Consider the following 17,206-nt stretch of genomic DNA (forward strand, 5'->3'; position numbering starts at 1 on the left):
CGAACTTTACAGGCCTCAAAATCTGCCACGTCATCCGAATCATCGTCTTTTGTGGGCCCGTTATATCCCACGTCGACTAATTTGGGCTTTTCTTTAGCGTCGTCGTGAATTGGACCGAGCCATCCAGCATTTTTAGTTTCTGGCCCAGATAGTTATAAACTGGCTGTGTACCAAAAATAAGTTATATTAGAAATTTGAGAACGAAGGTGGATTTATTTGTCCTACAGTTTTAGTGATGTATTCGTATGGATTGCTTAGATAGTTATAAACTGGCTGTGTACCAAAAATGTTGAATATGTCACGTATCAGGTAGACACAGAATGATCCAAATGCGCATAACTGTGGAAAAACAAAATTATATATATTTTTTCTACAGTTGATGATTTGAAAAACATAGAGTCGTTATTTCAATACAAACATGATATATCCCTTTTGAGCATATATCCTTAGACTTGGTTTTTTATTTCACCCCATCACAGAGTTATTTTTATTTTATCTATGATCATCTTCTCTAACCACGGTGAGACTTTAGTCACGTTTATAAGATAAACTTAATAAATTGATAAACATATAATTACAATGAAAATAAATCAATCAACAAAAAAAAACTAAGGAAACATTTTATTTAAAAAGAAGAAAAACAAAGGAATAAGACAATTGTGACCCTACCCATTGCCTTGTTTGGCAAAACACGAGCCACTCGCGCTTCACTCTCACGTCTCCGTTCGCTTTGACCATTGTATGTTAGCCATCCGCTGCTGCCGATCACCGGTGCCGCGTCCCGCACGTAAATTGTCGTTTCAGGAGAGGAAAGAAAATATACAAAAAAAAAAAAAAACAAAATTATTCACATGTGGGAGTTATTTTGCCACGTGTCTCCCAATGCAGGGGCGTGCGAAAAAGAAAAGTTGGCCGTTGGGCCCATCCACCCCCAAAATCAAATGTGCACCACGAAAAAACAAGTTGGTAAGTACATCAATCTCAGCCGTTGGATCTCGTGGTCACTATAGTGTCCAGCGTGTAAATCCATCCTTGTTCGTTTTTTGCTCCCTCATTTTTAAAAACTTTCTAACACGAAAAAAAAAACCTTTTGCTTGTCATTTTATATGTAAAATAGGAAATTATTTTATATTTTCCTCTTACTTCTTAGATTTCATTATTGCAAGTGTTTAGTTATTTATGTGATTTTTTTTATTCATTTAAAAAGAAGAAAGAAATCTAGTCCGATTTATTCACAAATATATTAATATTTTACTTTTTTTTCATTAAAAAAATCACCATAACTCCAATAAAACAATAGCCACTTTAATGATAAGCATCCGTATAGATTTAAAGAAAAGTATTGATTAAAAATACCAATACCATTATTATTTTAAATTAACAGACTACAAAACATCAACTTGCCAAAAATGAACATGAATAACAATCATATATAAAAATATAAAATATTGGAAATTATAAACAGTATTGAATTTGAACTAAAAATTTAGTGAAAATCGTGACGCTAAAAGGCTTACTGTTTGAATGAGAAATTGAAAACTATAATCCAAACTCATTAGAACGTTTGAAAAGTTTTAAATATAATGTAAATCATACTTGTGAAGTGGGTTTAATTGATGTAGTTTTATTATCTAAAATGTCAACATCTCATCCCTCTCATTAATGCTCTAAAGAAACAATTGCTTAAAACTTATAGAAAAAAATGTAATGCAAAATCATGATTAAACAATTAGTTTAGTTTAATTCACTAAATTTATTTTCAGCACAACAAAAGTTATTTGTGTAGATGTGAATATTTAGTCCATTATTTTGATGGAGTGACACTTGTATTAGTTTTAAAAATTTGAGGTAGATCGAATGAATTTAAATATAGTTATTATTAAATAAAAAAAATTATATGAATAATTCGAAACTGATTTATAAAGATCTCACATTAGTACTTTTCACGTTATAGATCAGTGAAATTCAAAATTGATGATATGCACGTATTACAAATGTTGTGCTTGGTAAATCTTCACTTTTTTTAATTATTTTTTAAAATCAACATTTATTAAGTATACAAATTTTTGTCACGTATGTGCACATGTTATTTAAGATATCAGACAGAGAAAAATGTTGCAGTTTTTTTCATTCCGTTCATAAGTTTCAAATTGTCATATTTTTACCTCGAAGCTCTTAATTTTATTTTCACTTGATTTATAAGTTTTAGGAATTACACTTTGGTACTTATCTCTAGTTATTATTGTAAATTTATACTACTTAATTCATTGATTTCTACTAAAATTACATTCTTTAAAAATATTTTTAATTAGAAAATTAAAATATGAAAGTAAACATTATAACAAATTTAGGAACAAAAATGTAACAAAAAAAACAAAAGAAAAAGAAAAAGAAAACAGTTTAAGTTAAAATAAGATTAGAATTTCTGTTTTCCCATAACGACAGAAGTACGAGAAGGAGAAGGACAGAGACGAGGAGGTGGAGTGATCGGGGACTCGTGGTTGAGAATGAGTCGCTGGTTGCTATCCCAAATCTGTGGGGGCCCCACTTGGTGCCCCGATTCCCGATTTATTAGGCCACCTAAAGCTCCAACATCGCCAAAACATCGCCTACTTCTGTCCCCTCCCCCCTTCCTCGTCAAGCTTCTCTATTTTTTTTTCAACGGTGAGATGTAGAACAAATTTTATTTTCTTTACTTATTTAAAAAACTTCCATTCATTTTCTTAATCAACGCAAAATATAGATTTTCTTAGGAAGATATCTGTTTTTATAATTTTTGTTATATATATAATAAATAAGTAATATAATAGTATGAATGTTCACGTGTTTTACTATGGTAGATATTTATTGTTTAAAAAAATCACTTCCTTCATCCATGTATTAATTAACTATATAGTGATCAATGTCACCTCTTACTTGTCAAATTGTATGCGACATTAGCATCAATATTATGAATAATTTTCCTAATGTATTTTATTTTAATATTATATTATGATTATTAAAAATTAGATTTTGTTATGTAAACTGAAGTATGTCTAAAATTTAATTTTGCATTCTTAAAATGTATAATTGCACTATTAAATGAAAAATGAACTTTGGTTCATGTATTTACCTTTTTGTTAAAACTAACATTTATCTAATACCATACAAAGTAAATTATATATCTATCCTTGCAAAATACATACAAGCAGTCAAAGCAGGAAAGAAGTTAGAAGAATAATTAAAATAATGAAATTAGAAAAACACACATTTATTTACTACGACTGTCTTTATCGTATATAAAAATATATACTACTGTCATAGGTTTGAGATGAGTTGTAATTGAAAAAACTACGTAGACAATAAATTTGTGAGTCAAGAGGATAGAGGGTTGAGATGATAGACCAAAGTCAATGGAACATGTATCCGACCAATTGCCACCTTTATCTTCGGGAGATCAATTTGAGTGACCATTAGAAATCCATTGGAGGGCATGGAAAAGCTACTAAAATGACCCAAGTGATATCATAGGGATAACTTAAAGGAAACATGTAAATGACATGATAGTTGCTCAAATGACCTTATCAAAGTTGGGAGGACTCATGAGAAACTTAAAGGTAGTTTAAAGGACTCATAAGAAAACCCAAAGATAGCTCACATGGTCCATAAAAACACTGGAAGACAACTTAAAATACTCCTCGTGAAGCCTAAAGGTAGCTCAAATGGTCCAAATGGAGTATAAAGGTAGCTCAAAAAACTAATTCAAAGAAGTAAAAGAAAAGTAGCATAGAGATCGTATGGGGAGGTTGAACATAGTTATAGGACTCCCAAGAGAATTTAGCGATGGCTGGTGAGAAAGCTTCAAGTGCTCGTGAATGACCTTTGTAGGACCCATAGATGGTCTCAACAAGAAAATTAATATTTTAGTAAAATTAAGAATAATGTAAACATTCTTGCTTTGTTTTTTAATATATTGTGGATAGAAAAAAACAAATTAGAGACATAATAAAATATTCGTTGAATATATACTGTCGGAACATTTGTTTTAATGTATTAACGGAGTTGTAATTTTCTTAAATTGAAACAAACGTAGGCACAGTGCACACAAAAGGTCGGTTTGAGATAGGATGCTATAACTAATCTATAATTGATTATTGACACATTTAATTATTTGGGTGTAATAAATGAAATATACTCGTAATAGTTTATCTTTTTTTTTTTTTTCTATTGAAGATTTGAGGTTATAAACAGAGCTATTAGCATCTATAAAACCTATAATAATTAAATATAACAAACTTTATTGCATATATCACTTAAAAACTTCTAGAATTGTATTTAGATTTTTTTCATTACATTGTATCTATTAATATTTTGACTTTGTTTATTAAATTTGGATGTTTTGACTTTGATTATTAAATGTGTAATCCATCCTTTTTAATATGGATGGTTATTTGAAACTGTGGTATTCAATAATCCACTTAAATTAAAAAATCACATGCTATTTACTTCTAATTTTTAATTTTGTATTTACTTTTTTTATATTTTAATATTTAGATAAGTTTTGAACCCTAGAGCTTGAGATTTCTAATCGGGGTACACAGCGACTATACCAAAAACAGAATGTAGCAAAAATTTGCAGTTTTAAGGTATATTGTAATTTGACACTTCAAATCTAATATTAAAATACAAAAACCGAGAATGTGAGGGAGACAGTGCCCCTTGACCTCTTAATAGATCCGGCCATGCAATGAAATAACAATCCGAGCATAATTTAATTAAGTACGACACTTGCATTTATGGATTAAAAAATTAAATGTTCGATTTCGTGTTTTATATACATGTGTACAAAATGTACAAATATGTCATATATCAAGTATACACATAATGATCCAAACTAGCATAATCGCAAAAAACAAAATTAGATATTTTTTCTATAGTTGATAAACTCGACAAACATAAAGTCGAGTTGGTTATTACAATAATAATATAATATTCTCCATTACGACCATGCACCCTTAGTTTTAGTTTTTTGTTTCATTCAAAGCGTCCCACACCAATTGAGAGAGTTATCCTCTTTTTATCCATAATCATCATCTTATTTAACGAGTATGAGATTTAGTCGTATTTATAATTATAATTAATAGTAAATACAAGGTAATTTTTTAAAATTGACTAAACTAATTTAAGAGAAGAAAAAATAAATCAATCAACAGAAAATTAAGAGAACATCTTGAAAATAAAAGAAACAAATAAATAAGACAATTGTGACCCTACCCCCATTGCCCTGTTTGGCAAAAACACGAGCCACTCGCGTTTCACTCTCACGTTTCCGTTCGTTTTGACCATTGTACGTTAGCCATCCGCTGCTGCCGAGATCACCGGTGCCGCGTCCCGCACGTAAATCGTAGTTTCAAAAGAGAAAAAAGAAAAATAAAAAGAAAATAAAATACAAAATTATTCACGTGTGGGAGTTATTTTGCCACGTGTCTCCCAATGCAGGGGCGTGCCTAAAAGAAAAGTTGGCCGTTGGGCCTACCCACCCCCAAAATCAAATGTGCACCACGAAAAAACAAGTTGGTAAGTACATCAATCTTAGCCGTTGTTATAACTAATCTATAACTTGATTATTGACACATTTAATTATGTGTTTGGGTGTAATAAATGAAATATACACTTCATAGTTAATTTTTTTTTGCCTTTTTATTGTTGAATCATGGGAGATTTGAGATATAAAACTTATATTAATTAAATATAACAAAATATATTAACAACAAGCTTTACTGCACATACCAATTAAAATCTTAGAAGTTGTATTTATTATTTAGACTTTTTTTTTATTACATTCTATCTATTAATATTTTGAGACTATTAAATTTATAATTCATCCTTTAACTTTGTTATTGAATTTGATATATACTTATATTTTTAATTTTGTTTTCTTTTTCAAAATGATTTTCTCGTTGTGTTCAATGAGAGGTCAAGATTATGTTTGAATGTGTTATTTGTGGCTATGTGTATTGAATTAGTGAATTTATACATTATCTGACATATTTATGTATGATTGTGTTTGGTTTTCTAGATGTAATAATCTTAATAAAATTTTAAATTACACAAAATGTAAAATAACCACAACCAGTAAATAATAAGTGTACTATTGGCATTGATGTTATAAATGTGATTTCCCATCTCCACATATTTCAGTAAAAAAAATCAAATTATTAAAGATCATCACGTGGGAAATAAAAATGTCAAAGGAGTTAATGTTAAATGTACCATATAAACTTGCCAACGAGATTATTGAAGTCTACTCCAATTGTTGCTCTAGTTGATGTATATTGTTTTTCAATAGGTTAAATAATAAACCATAAATGCTATACTACTCGTTATAATGTCCACCTCTGTCATTTTAAAAGGGGTTGGGTAGGAAGAATCTTTATTTGTCTATTTTATCCTTACATTTTGTATGAATTCAATTGTTATTTCTTTTAGTAGTTTTTAAGTGTAGAGGTCCATTATGACATTTCGAGTGCAATTGATGTTAAGGGATAGAATGAAATGTATCATTTTGGATTCACTTGATCATGGTGGAGGACACAACATTAAATTAATAGGGTGTGTTGATTTTCAATGTATATGTGAGCAAGATATACTGGTAAAAATAAAATAAAAAAAGGTGCATTTATCGGCTTAAAAATATAATTTCACAACATCCAAAGTGTATAAAGAAAAAAGAAAGTAGAAATTAATACGGTGAAACAATGAATCTTTATATGTAACTTCATCGTAAACATATAACAACATTATAATATAAATGATTGAATTACGTGTATATATACATAACTACAACATTTCATATGCATTACACGTGTTTTGTAATTAGTAAAATAAAATAAAAAATACTACTTTGATTCTTATATTATTTTGTTTTATTTATTTTTATATTTATATTTTCAAATGTTACTTTCACAACTTTAATTCAGGTTGATCCACATTATTCTAAAAGTGTTAATTTTTGTTTTTTTGTTTTCAAAGAAATAAAAGTAGTCAATTTTTAAAAATAAAGTCAAATCTTAGCTTAACTTAACTGATATATGCATCTTATATGAAATCATGTGTTCAAATGTACATTCAAAGTCGTACTTACCCTTATAAAAAAACAAAAAATAAAAGATTAGAAAGCTTAGTTTAGGGCTAAAATAGTATTGAAAGCAATAAAATAATAATAGAAATCAAAATTTAAATCCATAATCCAAAATATTTTATTAAAGAAATTGGGACAACTAAACTGAAGACTTAAAAAAAAAAAAAAATCAGATTTATAATGGAGTCTACCACGAGGAAGGGAACGTACGGCAGGCGATTAAATCGTTTGAATCCAACGCTCCCTAGTGGCCAACCAAACGAAAGGCGTCAAATTTCGCTCCACAAGTTCTCATTTCACACCTTGCCCGCCATTGCTACCTTCCTCTGTCTCTGCTCCGATTCAGCCTTATCATGCTCTGATCAACCTCATGAACTCCAACGCTTCGAATCCAAATCCTTCCATGACGTCCTCCACTGCTGCTGATTCCTCCGGTAAGAAGGTTCGCAAGCCCTACACCATTACTAAGTCCAGAGAGAGCTGGACTGAAGAAGAACACGATAAATTCCTCGAAGCTCTTCAGCTGTGAGTTTATCACGTTTCTTACTTGCAATTTTCTAAGAAACTTCGTTACTGATTTTGTTGTCTGACTCTACCTTCCGAAACCAACGTCCAAGTCCGATTTATTGTTTTTTGTAATCTGAATTGCTTTATAAAGTCCGGAGGAAGTTTCATCTTCGTTATGGATTGTAGTTTTCGTGTTTTTGTTTCTTTTTCTGGCTCTGGTGTTGAGGCTGTGTGGTTCGAGGATTTAAACTTCGAGCTATCTTAACTGTGATGGTTGAAGTTCTGGTTTCCCGGTCTTCGTCATTCCACGTCGTTTAATTTTGTATCATTTGGAGCTCTTCGTATCATAATAATGGAGTTGTGATATTGATCTGTAAACGGTGTTTTGTGTAGGTTAGAAATTCATGGACGTGATATCATAGTGTTGAAAGCTCTGTAGTTGTGGTTTTTCTATCCTAGAATTGAAGTGTTAGAGTCAATTTTACGAGATTGATGTGTAAAAGTTCACTAGTCTAGTAACTTAAGAAAATTGGAGGGGAAATTTACGATTTCTGCAAATTTAGACGTATGTCAAATTTTCAGGTTTGATCGTGACTGGAAGAAAATTGAAGATTTTGTAGGTTCAAAGACAGTTATTCAGGTGAAAGACGGTCGGTTTGGTTTGTTGGAGCTTTTGCTCTTTGATTTCTTCCCACAACATATTCTTTACTCTACAGTCGATGCTGCAGATTAGGAGTCACGCCCAAAAGTACTTTTTGAAAGTCCAAAAAAATGGAACTATAGCACATGTACCTCCACCTCGCCCCAAACGCAAGGCTTCACATCCTTATCCACAAAAGGCATCAAAAAATGGTACGGAAATCTAATTCATAAGCAACAAAAATACTTCAAAGCTCTTAAATTAAGAGTTTTAAATAATGATATAGTTAACTCGTATTGAACAGTTTTGTTACCGTTGCAAGCATCAATGGGTTATCCTTCTTCAGTTAATACCCTAGCACCTGGATATTCTCCTTGGGACGACGCATCGATAATGATTAACCCTTCTTTGAGCAAAATCATGCAACCACAAGATGAATTTACAAATTTTCACAGATCTGAAAGTACGTATTTTAAATCTCCTCAACCGTAAAATTTGTTGGCAATGTATATTGGACTCTTAAGCCCTTACTTCATCACATGGTGTTACAATTCAGATGATATTGCATCAGAAGGGACACCAATGATCTGTAGTAGCAGCCTCAATGGTATTGGAAGCCCTGATATGGGAAAGCAGGGGAAACAAGCTCCCATGCTTCACGGTAACAATCTAGATTGGTTATAAGTTATAATGGGGGAGTTACAAATATAAAGAAAGATGGTGCAAATATTGAGATACAAATACGTGAACAGTTAGGTCAAGGTGCTAGCTCGCTCTTTTTAAGTATATTCAAGCCCTCTCAGCGACATGTATTGTATCTCCTTATATATCCAACCATCAATGCTACATATATTCTCTTGTTTGTTCAACAACCCAATTGAAATGTCGTGTAGCTTAAAGAACTATGCATTAAAAGGTTGAGCTCAAAGTTACACAACTTAGAACACCCTCCTTTTGGTTAAATGCTCTTAAAAGAACTCGTGTGAGAAAATAAGAGAGATGTTTTCCAGTATTTGTTGGTGTTGTGTTTTGAGAGTGAGAAAATCTCTTTATAGTAAAGTTTTAGATTCATAATATTAAATTATAATAATTAACAGCAAAATTTCAAGCATGTTGTCACATAATAGAACTCCCTTTTCGACTCAGAATAAATTTTAATTTAAAAGAGATTATTAAATATAAAAGAATGTAACGTAGAGTCGAGTCAGTAAAAAACCAGGCGTTCAGGTTGGGTGTTTGGAAGTGAAATGGTGATCTGACATTTTTATTTATTGGTTATTCTGCAGGTATACCAGACTTTGCTGAAGTTTATGGTTTCATTGGTAGTATTTTTGACCCAGACAGTAAAGAACATGTGAATAAACTCAAGGAGATGGATCCTATCAACTTCGAAACAGTGAGTTTGAGAATCTGTGATTGTGCCTTTGACTTGTAGTAGTGACTGTAATTGTATGTTAATAATTAGCTGGGCTGGACTCTTGTGCACAATTATGAATCATATTCTGCTTGTTTATATTGATTGCTTCTTAGTAACCATATTGGTCACCAATGCATATTTGGGAGTGATTTTAAAATGTAAAATCATTTTTAAACATACTTTTAATCATTCAAAATCAATTTTGATGATATAAAAATTACGTGTAAAAGTGTAAAATTAAATATTAAATTAATTTTGAGTGATTAAAGACATGACAAAAGTGAATTAAACACTTAAATCATTCTCAAACATGCACCAAGACTCCAGACTAATGCATCCTAGACATCCTGATGGAAATAACCGAAAGCATTTGCTCATAACTACAAATGGTGCCTTGCAGGTTTTGTTGTTGATGAGAAACCTCAGTTTTAACTTGTCCAGTCCTGACTTTGAACCACTCGTAAGTCGGACTTACTCCTATTCTCCAAGTACATATATTTCTGCATGTTTCTGTTTCTACCATATACTTTTCAGTCTCAGCTGCCATACTTATTTCTTGCGCCCGACGTCTCATGGATGTTGTTATTGTAGGGTGAACCTGTATGACTTGAAAATCAATGATAAATTTCCATTTTATTGATAAAGTGGATTGTGTAACTAGAGTGCCAGCTGCTGCTAGTTAACATAGGGATCAAACAAAATCTATTTTCTTGAGGGTATTTACCCAAGTCTTATATAGAAAATTTCATATGCTTTTTTTAGCTACTCTAGAGTAATAATTAATAAACATTATTGTGCCTTTCTTGGAATGTGCACAAGGTCTTGTGCGTAATATATTTAATGGAAAAGACATTTCTAAGAAACTGACTTTCTGTAATTCCCACATTGAAGGAAAGCATTCTGAAGGCTCTGGTTGAAACTCAGTTTTGGAATTGAATAGTATCTTGTTCTCCCTCACATGGTTAAGCATTTGAAAACGTTCTAAACGGTTTCTATGTCGTCTTAACTGATTTGTTTCAGAGAACTGTGTTGTCAACCTATGATGTCAATACAAAAACAGTAGCAGTCACTGCAGGAATGCCTACAAAGAAGCATGCTGATGATATATCCTGTTGAATTACTTACTGCCTAAAATTAGCTCGTCTTATCTACTCTGACTATTACTTGTCAAAGTCAGAGCATTGGAATGCCGGATTAACGCCAGCTGCCAGCCAAGGCTGTTAGAGAAGATTGTATCTAAAATTGGTCTCCACTGATTCTTTTGAGGCTCTTTGGATCCTCCTCTTTGGCACCTTACCAAGGCTCATATCTCACGGGTTTGGCCTATAACCAAAATGTATATTTTTGTAAGATCTGTTTGATGAATTTTGTCATTTACTAATAAAAATACAGCCATGTTAACTATTTGCGAGGGTGCTTGATCGGGCTGTCGAACCAAAATGTGGCTCAATCTCAGAGTGGCATTGGTCAGATAGGCGATCTTCTCCTGCTTGTATCGTTCAAAGTGAGTGTAAATTGCTGTTGTTATTTAAGTTCGTCACCTCCTTTGTAAGTGGTTCTTTTTCTTCAAGAAAGAATGAAATGGATTAGTACATATAAAAGAAACGTGTTTCTAGGTAGTCTTTCTTCCCTTTTAGCGACTAATTTTCTTCGATTATGTTCTTGTTTTTATTACTTGATCAGATACATAAGACCAAAATAGAATTTGAGATAGATGATTATCACGATGGAATAAAGATAGTTAGAATCTCTTTTATCAATTCATCTTTTTTAGTTCAAATACTTTTGGCTCAATTTTCAACGTGTTTATAGAGCCTAAAGAGAGCTGATTGTTTATTTGGGTCCCGTAGACATTTACAACATCTCCTCTTGTTCATAGATTTGCTTCCATTTTTATATAGTTAGATTAGATCCGGAATTGTTGATTTTTTAAATAGAAATTAAAAGTAGGAAATCTGTCATCGACCTAGAGAAGTAGGACGATTTAGAGGGGTTGGACTATGGAATTGATCAGCAACATTTCCAAAGCTGGAATTTTTGGAGGTGTATTCGTATTCGAAGGAGTAGGTGATTATACACTTAAAGATTCTTTTTTTCTTTTTCCTAGTGATTTGCCTCGAAGATCTTACCTCCCTGAATGGATTATGTCGTGCTTAATTATTCGTTGGTTTTGTAAATTATTTTGTTGTCCCTTTTTCTATTCTAAAAAAATCAAATATTGTAGGATCAAAAGTGGTTCTAATGAATGAGAGCTCCTACGAAAATTGATCAAATTGTCTCAACTATGGTGAAATATTTTTGAGTTCATATGGATATTTTAGTATATATTTTGTTAATAAGACGGTCAGCACAAAATTAGGAGACGGGTTGTTGGCATTGTTTCAGGTCACGGATTTTCAGAAGACTTGGTTAGAAGGCCATAGTTTTGGTTTGCATGAATTATTTCGCATGAGAGTAATATGAACCCAAAAAGTCTTTTAATACAAAGTCACAGTTTTTCAAAATGTTTATGGAGTGTAAGTGACGCAGCATACATCAATATTCTGATTAAATATAGAATAATTTTAATTTAACCATAATTGATATGATCTATCTTTTTCCTTATCGAAAATTTGATACATGTTCTTGTAATTCTCGTACTCAAAACAATATTGTAAATTAAAAATAAAAAATAAAAAATAAAAATAGTTAACTCATCCTTGGTGATATATCTTTAATTGTGTTAGTTTTGTCACAATTTCTTAATCGTACACCAATTTATAGAAGAAGGAAGCATCTATAGTCTTAATTTAAGAAAACAAAAATATAAAAACAAAGAGCCCCATTTGGCAACTTATTTATTTTCTACTTTTGGTTTTTCATTTTTAGTTTTTTAAAAGTGTGTGTTTGATAGGTAATTCATTATTTTAAAAATAAGATTTTTTTTTTGGAAAAGTGAAAATGATTTTTTTTTATTTTATTATTAGAGGAAAAAATTAGAAATAGAATTTAAAAAAAACAAAGAAAAAGAAACAAAAAAAAGTGGTTACTAGCTACACCTAAACAATTATCAAACGATCCAAATAACATATCTTCCGATGGTTACCTTGGATCAGCTCACTATCGGGCCAGGGCTAACCCTCGGACCATTTATTATGGGCCGGGCCCAAAAGCATTAGTCTGGATTTTAAAAACCTATCTATAAATTCATCATTTATATCACTTTCTCCTTCCTACAGAGTGAAAACCCTAGTTTCTCCACATTCACTCGCCCCAAAATGGCCGCCGCCGCTCGCCCTTTGGTCGCCGTTCAAGTTCTCGAAGGCGACATGGCCACCGATTCTTCTCCGACGGTGCCACTTCCCGATGTCATGAAAGCTTCTATCCGTCCTGACATCGTCAGCTTCGTCCACTCCAACATTTCAAAGAACAGTCGCCAACCCTATGCCGTAAGCAAGCGCGCAGGTCATCAAACTTCCGCCGAGTCATGGGGTACTGGACGAGCTGTTTCTCGTATCCCTCGTGTTCCTGGTGGCGGTACTCACCGTGCTGGTCAAGGAGCTTTCGGAAACATGTGTCGTGGAGGTCGTATGTTTGCTCCGACGAAGATCTGGCGCCGATGGCACCGAAAGATCAACGTGAATCAGAAGAGGTACGCTGTTGTTTCTGCCATTGCTGCTTCTGCCATTCCTTCTTTGGTTTTGGCTCGTGGCCACCGGATCGAGTCTGTTCCGGAATTGCCGCTTGTGATTAGCGACTCCGCCGAGGGAATCGAGAAAACTTCTTCCGCGATTAAGGTGTTGAAGCAGGTTGGTGCTTTGCCTGATGCTGAGAAAGCGAAGGACAGTCATGCCATTCGTACTGGAAAGGGTAAGATGAGGAACCGTCGTTACATTTCACGAAAGGGTCCGTTGATTGTTTATGGTACTGAAGGTGCCAAGCTTGTCAAGGCCTTCCGTAACATTCCGGGTATCGATATTGTGAATGTTGAGAGGTTGAATCTTTTGAAGTTGGCTCCTGGAGGTCATCTTGGAAGATTTGTTATCTGGACCAAAACTGCTTTTGAGAAGCTTGATTCAATTTATGGGTCGTTTGAGAAGTCTTCTGAGAAGAAGAAGGGTTACGTTCTTCCAAGGTCGAAAATGGTCAATGCTGATTTGGCTAGGATCATCAATTCCGACGAGGTTCAATCTGTTGTTAAACCCATCAAGAAGGGTGTGAAGAGACCTTCATTGAAGAAGAACCCCCTCAAGAACCTTAACGCTATGTTGAAGCTTAACCCATATGCTAAGACTGCAAGGAGAATGTCTTTATTGGCTGAGGCACAGCGCGTTAAAGCTAAGAAGGAAAAGCTCGACAAGAAGAGGGGCATTATCCCGAAGGTATCTCTCAAATTTGCCTTTGATAATTCTCACTTTTTTTATTACTATGTGGTTGGTTTCATATGGTAGGAGATTTTCAAATTGTTAATTGTTACTAAAACCAGTTTTGAATTGCGTTTCAATATTCTGATGTAGTTAGATGTGATGATTGCATTGAAGTCTTGGATGCTTATACATTATTACATTTGTGGCACCGTTTTGTAACTGTTTTGGAACCGTATTATTTTGTTTGTTAGATTCTATAGTATGGCATAGAAGAGAGATAGATCCTGCCAAGGTTTTAGTTTCCGTTCCGATTTTTCTTAGGAAACCCAACTCCTTTAATTGATACGTATCATCTGTTTCTCATAGACATTGTTGAACCATTTTTTAATAGGTGGTTCGTTCTTTACTTTGGTTTAAACTAATTGCAATAAGCTAGAATTAAAATGTTGATGTCATTGAAGATATCCAGGTCCTAAATTTATGGAAATGTTGATTCACACCTTCCATGGACGTCAAACCCATGTAATCATGGAAATATTGGCGTGTCACCGGAACGTTAATACTATAGCTTTAAGTAGCTTGGGTAGTTACCATCTTCTATTGTTTGTTATGTGATATTGCGACCCCTATTGACCTATGAGGGCATTTTGTTTTCAGGAGGACGCTGCAGCAGTAAAGGCAGCAGGCAAAGCATGGTACCAGACAATGATTTCAGATAGCGATTACACCGAGTTTGATAACTTCTCCAAGTGGCTTGGTGTCTCACAGTGATTTCCTTTCTCTTTGATATTTTCATAGACCTTAGTTTGTTAATTAAATTTTGTATGCTGTTGTTGCTCCTTTTCTTGTTTTGTGTCATGGAGGAAATTAGGTTGAGGAATAGTCAATATTATACTGATTGGGATCATGAGCTTGAGCTTGAGCGTTTCCTCGTTTCTTGCCTCCTTTCTTGTCTTGGTGGTGGAAGAGTATTTACTTTTGGAAATGAAATTGAACATCTCAAGAGCTTTAGGAAAATCAGTTTAGTTTTTTTATATCAGTAATTTGCACTGAGGTTTACACTTTCAATATTATATTTGAATTTTGAACCCATTGTTTTTTGTTATTTTATAACTTTGTACTGCATTGAATTCATTTTTCATGCTATTTGTGAGGGTTGCTGAGTTTATAGTATATCTATACCATCTGGGGGCATAGACTAAGTCAGGTTGGTTTGTTTAAAGATTAAAAATCTGTTCATGTTACAATAAGAAAACATGAACTCACTGGTTAGAATTAATTTTGATTGTTGAACACTTTAATAAGTGATTTTATTGAAAATTTACAAGTAAAGCTTGTTTTGCCGTAATTTCTATTAATTCTTGATTTAGAATAAGTAATTATAATGGGTATCAATTTTAGAAAAAATAAGTAAATATATAAAATATTTTAAAAAATTATAAAGGACTTGGAGTAGTTTATCAGACTAAGACTTGCATGATTGATAGACTAAATTGCTATATTGGTAACTATATCTTTCTAATATGGGTGGGCCTTGTTTTAATATTAGAACATGCCCTGTGGGCCATGTATCAGCCCAGTCCAAGATATTATTTTGTTCCAAGCCCAAATGGCTGGGCACTTGGAAGTAACTTTATTAAATTAGTTTTTAAGCAAAATACACAAAATGTTAAAAAGAAACCAGATACAAGAAAAAATTGAGCATCAAAATCGATGGATTTTATTTGTTGTAGATGATGAGATCATCTTCTCTATTTCAGAACGTACCAACAATGGGGACTGAGTATTTTTTTTTTTAAGTTAAAGAAAACATTTCAAAATCTTATATAAGGATAAAAAGTATAATCAATTAACACGTCTGTTTCCTTTTTAGGAAATTTAGGAAGATTTTGCCAAAATTTAGGTGGAATGGTGCAATTATTTACGACTATTGTGGGAGGAACTATTGCAAGTTTACATAATTTGATATTGCAAGTGGGAAGTTGGGGTTCCAACTTCAACTGGGACAGGTTTAGACTATAGCCAAGGTGACTGCTAATGGTGCTTTCTCCTTTGCAGTGGCTACCAACTTTCTTTTATATTTTAAATTACAAGTATATGAATTTTAAATGTAGTGTTGTTTTGAAAATAGGTACCAATTTGTAAGTTTTTATTGTTACGAAAAATTGACCATTTGTTCGAAAACGGAAAAAAATCTTGTATGGAGGTGCTAAAGTTAGTAAATGTTCGTAAAGAATAGCAAGTGTTATGTATTGTGTTTTTCACTTATATAGATATGTTTCATGAGCACATTACACTCACTTTTAGGTCCAACTATATTGATTGGCGTTTGAGTCAATTGGACTAAAACCCAAATTGGATCCACTTATTTTATTTGATCCAACGGTTATAATTATAATATAATTGGTAAAAAAATTCAACTTCTAATTAGTCTCAAATACAATCATTTCTAAAAATTATCACTCATTTCTAAATGAGTGGCAATTCAAAATTTCTCAAACTAATAGCAATTAATTTTAAAGCTTATAAATATACTATCAAATGTTGTTTTAGAATGATTATTTAAATCCAAATTAGTTTCTGAATTTTGGTACCAAAAGGCAAAAACATGTGAAAATTATGAAATGTAAGTTTATTTTGTTTGAATACATTGGCATCCAAAATTATGATAATTTAATTCGTGAAACATTGGATTTAAACTTAAAGTACTTTGACGTCCATCTTATCAACGAAAATCTTTTAATTTTTCTTTGTACCACAAAAAGCTATTTAACATTAAATTCCAATTGACCGTACCGGACATGATTCTGCATTCCTCTCCATAAAAACCACGTTTTCCCTTCTTCTTAATTTTTATCATTATCACAATAAAATTTATATCTACTTTATTGTCTTCATTTACTTTCAAACGTTATATTTTTTTCATAAATTACTTTGATTTACATAGATTTATCACTAGTCTTTGATGCATCGTTATATTAATTGACAAACTTAGTATAGGTTCAGAAATGTATCATTAGATTTATTGGCAGAATTATTATGATTTCAGAGACTACTTTATGTTTGCAATATGCAAACAAAAAAATGTGCTATGGAATATTTTTTTCTAATTTTTTTTTTCATCTTATGTAGTTTTCCTTTTATTATATATAATGTATATTCGTGTTTGCGTGTGT

General features: G+C 32.4%; 2 protein-coding genes across 4 annotated transcripts; both read left to right on the top strand.

Annotated features, from left to right (window-relative positions):
* Nucleotides 1-7,304: 7,304 nt before the first annotated feature.
* LOC101210992 (protein REVEILLE 8) lies at nucleotides 7,305-11,444 on the top strand. Of its 3 annotated transcripts, none has more exons than XM_011653628.2 (8): nucleotides 7,305-7,645; nucleotides 8,210-8,267; nucleotides 8,344-8,479; nucleotides 8,572-8,730; nucleotides 8,824-8,928; nucleotides 9,554-9,663; nucleotides 10,085-10,144; nucleotides 10,705-11,444. In XM_011653628.2, the coding sequence occupies exons 1-8, from the start codon at nucleotides 7,491-7,493 to the stop codon at nucleotides 10,798-10,800; spliced, it is 879 nt and encodes a 292-aa protein (XP_011651930.1). In that variant the 5' UTR covers nucleotides 7,305-7,490; the 3' UTR covers nucleotides 10,801-11,444. The 3 variants fall into 3 exon arrangements, with proteins under 3 accessions (XP_011651930.1, XP_004137958.1, XP_031738110.1); XM_004137910.3 differs by having other exon boundaries at nucleotides 8,356-8,479; XM_031882250.1 differs by having other exon boundaries at nucleotides 10,576-10,713.
* A 1,440-nt stretch (nucleotides 11,445-12,884) lies between these two features.
* Nucleotides 12,885-15,122, top strand: LOC101212211 (60S ribosomal protein L4). Its single transcript, XM_004137752.3, has 2 exons — nucleotides 12,885-14,045; nucleotides 14,688-15,122. The coding sequence occupies exons 1-2, from the start codon at nucleotides 12,942-12,944 to the stop codon at nucleotides 14,799-14,801; spliced, it is 1,218 nt and encodes a 405-aa protein (XP_004137800.1). The 5' UTR covers nucleotides 12,885-12,941; the 3' UTR covers nucleotides 14,802-15,122.
* The last annotated feature ends 2,084 nt before the right edge of the window (nucleotides 15,123-17,206 follow it).

The sequence above is a fragment of the Cucumis sativus genome, chromosome 3 (assembly GCF_000004075.3).
Source record: "Cucumis sativus cultivar 9930 chromosome 3, Cucumber_9930_V3, whole genome shotgun sequence".
NCBI lineage: Eukaryota > Viridiplantae > Streptophyta > Magnoliopsida > Cucurbitales > Cucurbitaceae > Cucumis > Cucumis sativus.